Below are 12162 nucleotides of genomic sequence, written 5' to 3'. Positions count from 1 at the left end.
CGGGCCGGGCTGCCTGCCCGCACGGGAAGAGGGTGCCGCCCTAGCGAGCGGAGGCCCGGCTCGGCGACCGAGGCTCGTGCTGGTGAAGCCCGGGATCTCGCCGAGATCTGGTGGGAACGAGAAGTGCGGATGCCGGAAGGGCACCGGGGTGCCGCTGTCGGTGTAGCACCGGGGCGGGCGGCCGGAAGCGGGGAGGCCGCGGGCTCACGGCGGCTTCGGCCGTCGCGGGACCCTCTTCTTCCAGAGGCAGCGGGGAAATTGAGGCCCAGGCTCGCGAGCCGTTCCCCCCAGTCACACAACCTGGTTTGCCCAGGGCCGTAGGGCTGCAAAGGCGTTTCAGCAATACCGATAAGACAGTCAAGGACTATTGTAACGACAGTGACAGTGCGCAGCGTTTTCTGTAACGGCAGCGATAGGAATGAGTCCCAGCACGCCGTGCTTGGCCGACGACACCTCGATCATCACTCCCGGGGGCCTCTGCAGGTGGAGCTTACGTTCGCGTGTCCGCAGGGCCTGCAGGGATGTCCGACTGCGAGTCGGCAAGTCGACGAGTTGGCTGTGACAGCAGGGCTGCAGTGGGGACGATGAGATGAGACGGGGTGCTCAGGGGTGCCGGGTACCGTGGAGTGGGAGGCCAGGACGCAGGCGGCCGCTGGACACCAGAGCCCTTCCAAGTTTGCTCAAAACGCAGGAATCCAGATAAAGAACAATGTTTGCATTATTGAGGACATACCTGTACTAGAAAAATTGTTGTTTATCTGAAAATCAAGTTTAACTGGGCATCCTGACTCTTAGTTTCTAACTGTAGCAACCTTAAACGGGAGGCCACCTAGCTTGAGGAAGGCCTCTTTGAGGAGGTGACGCCTGAGCTGACACTTGAATGTGAAGACCAGGGTCAGAGAGAACAGCACTGCATTCGAGGGATGGAAGGAAGGCTGGTGTGGCTAAAGCTCTGTGAGCAAAGGGGGAAGTGATGGAGATGCCGGGGCCAGACTGCGGGTTACAGAGCCTTGCAGGCTGCAGGAAGGACAATTCCTTCCTGCGATTTGGACATTTTATTCCAGGGGCAAAGGGAAGCAATCCTTTGTTTTAAAGCAGAGGAGTGACACAGTCTGATTTACGTTTTTTTGTTTTCGTTTTTGTTTAAAAGGTGACTGGTAAGGGGATCGTAACCCTTGACTTGGTGTTGTCAGCACCACGCTCTCCCAAGTGAGCTAACTGGCCATCCCTATAGAGGGATCTGAACCCGTGGCCTTGGTGTTATCAGCACGACACTCTCCCAAGGGAGCCACAGGCCGGCCCTCTGATTTACATTTTTAAGAGATGACTGCAGCTTCTTCGTGAGAATTGTGATGGGGGAGGGGAGTGAGAGGGAAAACAGGGAGACTAGTTAGGAGGCTATAATAGATACTCGTGCCAGCGATGATGCAGCTTCAATCAGGGCGATATGTCAGCTTGGGACTCCAGGAAGCAGTCACAGAGACAGTGTTAGAAGTGCAAAACATTATTGGGTCACTCAGTTTACCTACTAAGAGAGAAAAAGAAAAACAACATTATTGGGGCCTGTGAGAGATCAAGGAGATGATGGAGGATGGGCAGGGAGTGCCTTCAGATCATGATGCAGATCTGACGCCTGTGAAAGAAAAGCAGGAAGGACACAGGAGTGGGCAGGGAGAGCTCAGACCACAGTGCAGATGTGATGACGTTTGGGCCAACCCAACAGGGAGCTCTGGGGCAGAGACTGCCTATTACAGGAATCTCCCATTGGAAAGAAGTTTCCAGGCCCTAGTGTCCCCTCCTGTGTTGTCATTGGCTAGTGGCTGCCAGGAAAGTGTATGGTCTTAGCAGATCACCAACTGCATGGTAAGTTCTTCATTGAAGGGAGATCTGAGCATCACAGAAGTCAGGAGGGAAGAACAGACCATGTCAAATGCAGCTGAAAGGCTGAGAGAGATGAGGACAGAGAGGTGGGAGCTGGATGTGGCATTGTGGTTATTGGTGACCTTTTTCTTTTGGCAGCTGGCAGGCACAAGGATTGAACCTTGGACCTTTGTGTTATCATCACCACACTCTAACCAACTAAGCTAATTGGCTAGCCCTATTGGTGGCCTTTTTAAGAACAATTTCAATGGAATATGGGAATAGGAGGCGAGGAAGTAGAGACAGCGCTTTTCCAGTTCTTAAAGAGAGGGAGAAATGGGGCTATGGCAGGAGGACACTGGGGTCAAGGGGAGGTTGTTGGTTTCAATCGAGAGACATAAGAGTTTGTGTGTGCTGATGGGAGGGACCCAATTACTGGGATCTCAACATCTAAGCATGCCGCCTTCTCCAAGGGCCTTCCTGACCTTCCTTTATAAAACTGCAACCTCCCCGCCTGTTCCCATATCTTTATCCTGCTATATTCTCCATAACACTTACCACCTTTGAGCATACCATACAATGTACGTGTCTAGTGAGTTTGTCGTCTACTCTCTTCACTAGAATTTAAGCTTCAAGAGGCTGAGGTTGATGTGTGGCTGGCCCATGGCCGCTTTCCTGGTGACTAGCACAGTGCCTGGCCTGTTGCTTGATCAAACATTTGTCAGCTGAAGAAAAAAATGAACGAGTCTAGGGGAGGGGGCAGAGTCTAATGATGCAGGAGGGGGAGAGAACGGCAGGAGCAACTTCTTGGAGAAGGCAAGAAGGTGGAAGGGGGCCCAGGGACAGGCTGGCCCAGCTTGGATGGTAGGCATGTCCTCCTGATGACAGCGGAGGAGAGGGGATGCATTTTTAGCAGTGGGAAGACAATGGCAAACCCCCTTGGGCGGGGTAAAGGATTAGTTTGGAGTGTGTGAATGAGAACCTTCCAGGGGAGCTGGTGGGATTGCCAGGGGGTTTTGACAATGAATGCAGAGAACTCAGCTTGGTTCTGTGACTCTCCCCATCAGCAGGTGAAGAATAGGTGGATAGTGGAGCTCAAGGGGGGATCAGCTGAGCCCAGACATTGGAGGAAGTGAGGCAAGGGCACGGGAGGGTTTGCCAGGGAGTGAGTACAGGGAGGGTGTGGAGTCTACACCGGGTGAGGAGTGGAATGAGGACAGGGGAGCAGGCAGGTTGCTGGGGGGCAGAACTGTAATTGCTTTGGCCATCTCATTGGTCGGATGAGAACAGGGACTCCTGAGAGGCAGCCTGAGAACCCAGCATTCCACGTGAACCCATGTGTCCAGGTTTCTGGTCCAGTGCTCCCTCCTGTTCTGGACTAGACTGCTTGGCCCAGCCCCTTCCCAGGAGGCTGGTGTGCACAGCTGGAGGGTTCTCCAGGGTGCAGGACCAGCTTAGGGGTGCTCTGGACTGGGGGCCATCCCGGAGCATGGCCCAGAGTGCAGCTGGAGGCGCTGCGGGCCACCCACCCCACAGTCCCTGCCTGGGAGGACGTTCCTGAAAGTAAACACCGCCTACTCCTGCCCAGTGAGTGTGCCTGCCACACTCCACGCGGACCAAGCTCCCAGTCTCCAGGCCCCCTCACCCTCCACAGGCTGGCTTTGGTGAAGATGAGTGAGCCTCACCCCTGGGCCAGATGCCCACCTTTCCGGGTGGCCGGCGTCGGGAGAATCCTCACTTGTGCCTTGTTTCTCCTGGGTTGCTGGGGACTCTCCGATTTCCAGCAGGTGGGCTCAATGGCAGGAGCTGTGGTGTTTGGGAGCCTCTGGGGGCTGAAGGCGGGTCGCCTTGGGGGAGGGGGTATGACCTTCTAACTGGCCACATCAGCCTCAGAGTCATACTGGGCAGAGGAATCTGAGATTGGGGTTTTGGGGTTCGGCCTCTCAGCTCTGCCTGCTCTTGTGGTGGAGATGAACAGACGGACATCTGTTTGTCCTTAACCCATGGGGGCTGCTCTTCTCTGCCTCTCCCTCCCATCTCTGACTCCCCTCTGCTCCCTGGTCTTGCTTGCCCCCCACCTCCCTTTTGCTTCTTTTTGTCTCCTAGAGTTTTCTTCAGGCTTTGGAGCCAGAGGAGGTGTTGTCTTACTTTGGCCCTGATGCTACCTTAAAAGGTACTTGTCCTGGGGTCTTCTCTGCCAGAGGAGTTTCTCAGGACCTGTGGGGGTATCTCACCATTGAGTCAGTGGTCTGGGATTTTTGGTGGATCTGGTGGGAGGAGGGCAGAGAAGCTGCAGTCTTCCCTGTTAACTGACTTTGTTATTTCCTGCTGAGTTGATAAGAGCTGGTCTGGGTGTTCTGGCTGAGCTGGGTTCTGACCATTGAGTCAGTGGTCTGGGATTTTTGGTGGATCTGGTGGGAGGAGGGCAGAGAAGCTGCAGTTATTCCTGCTGAGTTATTTCCTGCTGAGTTGATAAGAGCTGGTCTGGGTGTTCTGGCTGAGCTGGGTTCTGACATCAGGATTCTGTTAAATATCTCAAGGGAATGGTCACTAATTGGCTGGTCCCTTTTGCCCCATGGCTTCTGTTGCGCTGGGTGACTTTCAGGAAATCTTGTGGTTTTTGCCCATGGATGTAAATATTTATTCCTTCTGTGGGAAACAAGACAGACGCTGGATCAAGCTCCCACGAAGCCCCTAGAGGCCTTTCCCCCATCCCTTGCAGGCTGCATCTGTGAACTCTTCTGGCCAGCCCCCTTTCTGAGTAGGGTGACTTTGGTCAAAAGCCTGGCGGGGGCCAGAGACAGGCAGGCTAGTGGTCAGGGTGGAGAGAATTAGGGGATGTTCCCACTTGTGAGCCAGCTTCTCTGTGGTCTGGGTGGGATGCACACTGCTGGGTCCCTGGGGCATGCTGGAGGGCCAGGTGGGGCCAACTCCGGGTATGGGGGCCGGAACCTTATGTTCTGTGGATCGCATACCCCAGGTTCTCCAGCTCTGTCCCTCCTGGAAGGCTGGAGACCATTGCCTGGAGTCCCCGAGCCCTCTGGGGGCTACCTTGGGAGAAGGACAGTAAGGATTGGCCTGGCTCCTGCTTTCTGCAGAGACCCAGAGGCTCCACTGGGTTCACTCTCCTGTTGGGTTCAGGATGTTACTGTGAAGCACCTGTTTACCAGCTGAGACTGTTTGCTGCATACTGGCTGGACCCCTGGGCAAAGCCTAGGGAGCAGAGGCAACCTGCTGTCCTCCACCCTTGAGTGGGGAAGAGTGGGACTCAACACAGGCCCTCAATTCCAGGCCAGTGCTCCTCCCCACTAATTCTCACAAAGGGGAGTGACTTCAGGCCCCCAACCCCTGGGCAGGAGGACCCGGGAGGGACTGAGCAGGGGTGAGCAGGCAGCTCCTGTCTCCTGCAGTGCCCCAATTCGATGTGGTCCTGCTCACCTGCATCTGCGAGGACAGGCCCGGGGGACCTCCCTGCATGGCAACACGCTGCTCTATGAGTGCCCTGGGGGAGCACTTCACCTTCTCCTTCTGGCCAGAGCTGGGCCTCCTTGCCCCCTCCTTCACCAGCGAGCTTGTGGTGAACGCCTCCCTCCGGCTGCTGAGAGGACCCCACAACCACTGCTTCACGGGAGGCCGAGCCCTGATGCCCCCGGGTGCAGTGGCCAGGGTCACATATTGCACGGGCCACTTGGTGAGTGAGGGCTTGGGCTGGTGTCAGAGAGAGGTTGTGGCTGGGGGGACCCATGGTGTCACCCTGTTAATCCCCTACCATGCTCCCCAATGTCATGCCTATGACACTATACTCCATCTTTACCTAATGTCAAACCCCATGAGGGGCATGTTCTACAGAGGGAAACAGAGGCTACGAAAAGCCAGGCAAGTGTCCTACGCCTACCCAGTTAGCAGGTGGCAGAGTCAGGTATAAATCTAGGTGTGTCAACTCCCCAGGGAACTGGAGAACAAAAGGAGCTTGGGCCTTGGAGTTGGAGCTCTGAGTTCAGATCCCAGTTCTGCACTCACTGAAGAGGACCTCAGACCAGTCCCTTGGACTGGGTCTCAGTGGCTCCACCTGCCTCTTGGGCTGTTGTAAGACGTGGTGTCACATGTCCATACAAAGTGTGTCAGTGCATCACTTGTAGGAAGCACTCAATAAGCCAGAGCCATTTATATCATCATGCATGATGCTGCATCATGGTTCCTGGATTGGGAGGCCCCAATTTGGCCAGAATAGATGCCATTCAATTTGATGACACAGACCTAGGTAGTCCCTTGAGGCCCTTTCCATCCTGTACACACGGGACCCCAGCAGGGCCTTTTTATAGGCTGAGTGCATGAACACGGATGGGAGATTGGGTGGGGGTGCTGGTAGTATGTGGTTGGTGGCTGGCCCAGTCCCAGAGGGGCATGGCTCCCTAGCTGTCCCCCAAAGATGGGCTTGTAGTCTCTGGACTTGGGGAGGAGCCCTTGGAGAGGGCTCAGGGCAAGTCCATGCCCAGTGCTATGATGGCCCAGAGAGTCCCCTCCTGCAGGGGTGTCAGTGGTCCTCCTGGCAGGGAGATGTGCTGTACATTTGAGGCTGCTCTCTCTCCAGGAGGGTGATGTCCTGGTGGGCATGGACAGACTGTACGTCCAGCCAGTGAGGAGGCAGCACCGGCAGCTGGTGCCTTATTGGGGTGATGCTCAGCTCCACCTGATCCACAGGCTCTCTCCCACAGTCTCCACAGCCCCCACGGCCCCAGGGGTCATACGAGGTACAGCTCCTGGGAGAGGGAGGATAGGGCTGCTGTTGGGGACAGCTCGAGGGGAGGCTAGGCAAAATGCCCCAACACCAATAGACACAGCTTCTTTAGGATGCAGGGGAGAGCCCAGTGTAGGGGCAGCTGCATGATGACATGCGGTCACCAGCTATGCCCCTGGACTGGACTGTCTACTTGGTAGACCTCCTGCCTATGAGCAGCTCCCCCAACCCCCCAGTTTACGAAGGACATTCCCAGACATGTGCTGTCTTTGGAGTCCCACAGCCCTGGCATGGGCAGGACAGGGGCTCTGATATTTCCCCTGTTGCAGATGGAAACCCAGCATCTTGGAGATGGGACATAGGCACTTCAGACCCACCTGACAGCTCCAGGGCACAGCCAGAATCTGCTGCCTCCAAGGCCTGGCTGTTGCCCTTTGCCAGTCTGCATCTGGGTGCAAGTAGGGTGGCACCTTGGGCTTTGCTTGCTTTTTGAGGTGACCCTGTTCCCCACATATGCCCTGAGGGGTGTCCAGGAGGCAGAGGAGGGGCTGGGGGCTTTGGTCAGAGCCATGGGGCAGTGGGAGGCTTGTCTTGACAGGGTGACCTGAAAATAGCCACAACAGCTCCTCCTGGGTCTTGCCCTTTTGCATGTCCCCAAGTGCCCAGTCACCAGTGGGATCTGGGCCCTCAGGGCTGCGGTGAAATGTGACACTGACTTCAGAAGTTCTTCCTTCCAAGACCTGACGGTCTCTCGCCGTTAGCTCTCCAGCACCCACTTTCTAAAAGCTTCGCCCTCAGCCCTCCCCCCTTTCCCCTCCAGGCCTCCCTCCTTCTCCTCGCCTCCGCCTCCGGAGAGGGGCTGCAGGGGCCATCCTGCACCTGGAGCTGCTAGTGGCCGTGGGCCCCGACGTCTACCAGGCTCACCAGGAGGACACGGAGCGCTATGTGCTCACCAACCTCAACATCGTGAGTGCTCCGTGGGGAGCCGCCTCCATGGACGGCGCTGGTCTACACAGGGAGGCCGACTCAGGGTCTCTGGTGGGGCCATGGGCTGTCCTCGTGAATCCTAGGACACAATGCTCTCACAGCCAGGGCTTGTGATCAAACGTCAGCGGGCTGGTTTATTCGGTAGTTTGAACTCAGTGGGTTGAACTTGGGTGTAAACCTGAGGCTGTTGTCTGAAAGACAAGAAAGTCAGCAATGATACAGGTGGTTTCACCAACCTAACTATCAAGTTCAAGCTAACACACTCTACGAAATGCTGCACAAAACAGCTAGAGAATGCATCCGCAAAACATGCACAGAAACGACTGCGTTCTAGGCTGGAGGGGAATTTCCACAAACGGTGAGGAATCTGCACCATACAGATCACATCTATCCACCACAGCGCAGTGAGGTTAGACATGATAGGAAGAAACTTACGACATGCATTAGCTGAAAAAGTTTTAAAAATTCCATCTAACTAGACTTTAGGAACGCACAGGAAATTAGTTTCAGCCAATGACTGATAACTCCTGGCCCCTCCCCATCCATTTGGTCTGCTCCAGGGATGGGGAAGGGGCGTGAGGCGGTGCTGGGGGGTGGGACAGCGCTGCCACCTCTTAGTAAGTTGGCCCTGAAGGGTGTGTCTGGTCCCAGCCACAGGCAGCTCCCTCGAGAACGTAGGGTACTCAGCACCACCTCATCCCAGCCTCAGGCCTGGTCACCTATTTTGGACAAAAGGAGAAGCTCCCTCCAACATTCACCTCGCCAGTCTTGGAGCCTGAGGCCCTCCCAACTCCTCACCGTCCTCAGGTGTTCTCTCTGCCTCCCACCCTGCGGGGGGGTCTAGGTGACAGCCACCCACAACCCTGTGGTCCCTCCATGTACAGACTTGGTCCAAGTCCAGGATAAGATGCTTGGGTTTTCTGCCTGCAAGCCTGAAGGTGATGTTTCCTCTAAGTCATTGGAAAACCATTGTTTTCAAGTTTCGGGGTCCCCTCCAATTCTAACATGATGAACCTCAGCATGGAAGCCCATTCCACCTCTGGTCATTGTGTTTCACGAGGACCAGCTGGGGAGTGGATGTAAGACCTGCTCCTACCAGGTGGCACCTATGGTGGTAATGGCCATTGTCACCACTGGATACCGGCTTTGTGCCAGGGACTTTACAGCTACATTGTTCCCAAGTCTGCCAACAACCAGGGAAAGCTTTAACTCCATTTTACAGATGAGGAAACCGAGGCTCAGACGGTAGTTAACAGGATCTTGAACATATAGGTAGGAAGTGGCAAAGCTTGGATTCAAACTCAGGCCAGCCAAGGCCAGCGATGAGCCATACTCTCTCTCTTGGGTGCCACATCTAATTTAGAGGACAAACTGGTGCCAACAACCACAATACCTGTCAACTACGATCGGCAGATGCATTGAGAAAACTGGGAGCTGGAGAGGGAGGAGAGGTCTTCCCACGAGGTGGATCAGGAAAGGGCTCCTGGATGGAGGAGCTGGCTGCGTGCTGCCTCGTGACTATGGATAGGATGCAGCAGGCAGAGGCAGAAGGAAAGGTGTTCCAGGCAGACAGATGAGATGACAAAGGCTAGGTGGATACGGTCTGAGAGAAGTAGTGTTGGAATGGAATATTCAAGTCTGGTGACAATTATGCATGCTCTGAGCCCATGGTTTCCCAGTTTCCTTTCTTCCTGTTAGTTGGCCTTCCTGAGCCATGAGCTGGGGGAGGGCTAGAGGGCATGTCTGACTGGCTGTCACTGGCTCCCAGCCCAGGGACTAGCATTTTGGGCTCCCCCCATGCTGATGGAGCATCTCCCCAGCCCTCCCCACCCAGGGCGCCCGGAAGCCAGCAGCTGCCTGAGCCGGTCATGCCCACCAGGTGTGTTAGCTCTCTCCTGTTTGCCTTTCCACAGGGGTCGGAACTGCTGAGGGACCCATCCCTGGGAGCACAGTTCCGAGTGCACCTGGTGAGGATGATCATTCTGACAGAGCCTGAGGTAGGCACCCAGCTGGACTTCAGTGCCCCACATTGATCTGGAAGCCCGGAGTCACCACTGTCTCTGCTCTCTTTAACCTCTTCCCGTGGATGCCTGTAGAGCAGTGTGGGTCATGGCAGGACCTTCAGCCAGGCAAACTGGGTTGCAGTCCCAGCTGGGCCCTGACACTCAGTATTGGCTGAGTGATTGTATTTCTCTGATCCTCAGTTTCCTCATCTGTAACATGGGATAGTAATGGGTTGTTAGGAGGACTGAGAGATGTACTAAGAGCCATCAGCACTGTGGTGAATACGGGTCCCCTCAACGTGGGCTCTGTTAATTGATCCCCCAGGATGCTCCAAATATCACCGCCAACATCACCTCGTCACTGCTGAGTGTCTGTGAGTGGAGCCAGACAATCAACCCTGCAGATGACGAGGATCCTGGACATGCTGATCTGGTCCTCTACATCACCAGGTAGCTGAGCTCCCCGATGGCATGCTGGCTGGCCTGGGAAGGCTGCACCCTCCGCCTTCCCTCCCTCTGCAAAGGTGACTGGGTGGCTGGCAAGCACCAGAGTCACCCAGGTGACTGTTCTCTCTTCCCGAGATTTGACCTGGAGTTGCCTGATGGTAACCAGCAGGTGCGGGGAGTGACCCAGCTGGGGGGCATCTGCTCCTCCTCCTGGAGCTGCCTTATAACTGAGGACACTGGCTTCGACCTGGGGGTCACCATCGCCCATGAGATAGGGCACAGGTATGCTGCCCCATCAACTGTCCCCAAGCTCTGGCCAAGGAACCTCCCAGCAGGGAAGGTCCTGGTGGAGGGGCCTGCACCCTGACCTCAGTGGATAGACTAGGATGGGGGGAGGGGGAGGGGGGGGGGCTGGAGAGAGACAGGGAGACAAGTCTTTTAAACAACCAGGTCTCCCAGGAACTAAAAGAGCGAGAACACACTCACTATCTTCCCTGCCCCCTAGGAGAGCATTAATCCATTCATGAGGAATCCGCCCCTATGACTCAAACAGCTCCCAACACTGCGACGTTGGGGATCAGATTTCCACATGAGTTCTGGGAGGACAGTACATCCAAACCCCATCAGTTTTGTTACCTGTTTATTAATGTAATGATATATCCCAAACATTTCTCCCACGTCTTTTACAGTTTTATATATGCACCATAATTTATTTAATTAATCCCCTCTTGTTGGATATTTATGTTGTTTCCAAATTTTTCCTCTTAGGAACATTATACATTCTTGTGGGCAGATCTTTACTTCTATCTGTTATTATTTGCCTACAGTGGTGGGTTTCTCTTCTTTTTAATTTTTAGCTTTTTAATTATGAAAGTAATACCCAATTGTAAAAATTCAAACAGTAGGGAGACATCTAAGGTAAGTGAGAAAGTTTCCATGTTGGTGCCCACCACCTCCCACTGGACCCCCTCACCTGTTTCAACCCCCTCTGAGCCTGGAAGTAGAATTCCCAGGGGGTGTTGAGGCTCCGTCCACAAGGCTGGTGTCCTTGTCCCTCAGATCACACGCAGCAGCTCCACTTTTATTCCCACTCCCGCGCCGGTCTCCCCCGACCCCACCCGTTACAATCCCTCCATCAATTCCGCTTGGGGGGAAAAAGTTCTGCTGGAAATAGTTTGAAAACCACTGCCTTCCACTGCCTAGAAATGGCGATGACAGCCACATTTTCTAGAACTTTTTAACTGCTATACATTCCGTCGATGACTGTCACACGCTGAGCACCTCCTCGGAACCAGTCCCCAGCGCGAGAAAGCGATCCCCGGCGCCCCCAGGTCCCTCGAGCCCCGTCCAGTCTCCACCCCCACCCGGCCTCCGAGACGTATGACACCTCGGATTAGCTCGGCCTGCACATTTCAAAAGTCTTTTGATATTTATCAACCTATAGAGGCGGGAGCACCCCTGCCGCGGGGGTGCTCACACTCCCAGGAGGGAAACTAAGGCAGGGCGGCACCAGGGGTCCAGTCGGGTACGGAAACTCGCGGGGCGCTGCGAGAGGCGGCCTTGGGGACCCCCCTCCCCGCCCCCCCCCCGCCTTCAGCGCCGCCACTTCCCGCAGCTTCGGCCTGGAGCACGACGGCGCGCCCGGCAGCGGCTGCAGCCCCAGTGGCCACGTGATGGCGTCGGACCGCGCCGGCCCCGTCCGCGGGGACCTCGCCTGGTCCGCCTGCAGCCGCCGGCAGCTGCGGCGCCTGCTCGGGTAGCGACCGGGCGCCCCCCTCCGCGCGCACCCCTGCACCCTTCCCCACCTTCCTTCCAGCCCTCCCTCCGCCCCCCGCTGTGCCCCATCCCTCCGGCAGACACATCCCTCCACCGCCCCTGCACCTGCCCGCCTCCCTCCTCCACCCGGTGCCCGCCCGGGACCCGTCGGGCCTCGTCCCATCCCAGCGGCGGCTCTTGGTGGGGGTGGGGGAGAGGTGCGGGCTGAGAACGCCCATGCCCACCTCACCGAGCCCACCCCTGCAAACTCCCCCACGGTGTCCACGGGGCCTGAGCGGGGACCTTGTCGCAGCGCAGGACGGGCGCGCTGCGTGTGGGACCCGCCGCCGCCGCAGCCCGGGCCCGCGGGGC

At 56.2% G+C, this 12162-nt stretch overlaps 1 protein-coding gene across 1 annotated transcript in view; it reads left to right on the top strand.

Moving 5' to 3' along the window:
* The first annotated feature begins 3530 nt into the window (after window positions 1-3530).
* ADAMTS13 (ADAM metallopeptidase with thrombospondin type 1 motif, 13) overlaps window positions 3531-12162 on the top strand; it is a 36080-nt gene continuing 27448 nt past the window's right edge. Inside the window, exons 1-8 of the mRNA XM_008593336.1 lie at window positions 3531-3647; window positions 3967-4033; window positions 7419-7564; window positions 9499-9582; window positions 9914-10038; window positions 10171-10317; window positions 11651-11791; window positions 12104-12151. Of these exons, the coding sequence (XP_008591558.1) occupies window positions 3531-3647; window positions 3967-4033; window positions 7419-7564; window positions 9499-9582; window positions 9914-10038; window positions 10171-10317; window positions 11651-11791; window positions 12104-12151 (875 nt within the window). The remainder of the gene's footprint in view (window positions 3648-3966; window positions 4034-7418; window positions 7565-9498; window positions 9583-9913; window positions 10039-10170; window positions 10318-11650; window positions 11792-12103; window positions 12152-12162) is intronic.

The sequence above is a fragment of the Galeopterus variegatus genome, unplaced genomic scaffold (genome assembly GCF_000696425.1).
Source record: "Galeopterus variegatus unplaced genomic scaffold, G_variegatus-3.0.2 Scaffold9008, whole genome shotgun sequence".
Taxonomy (NCBI): domain Eukaryota; kingdom Metazoa; phylum Chordata; class Mammalia; order Dermoptera; family Cynocephalidae; genus Galeopterus; species Galeopterus variegatus.
This window is presented reverse-complemented; position numbering and strand designations above follow the sequence as displayed.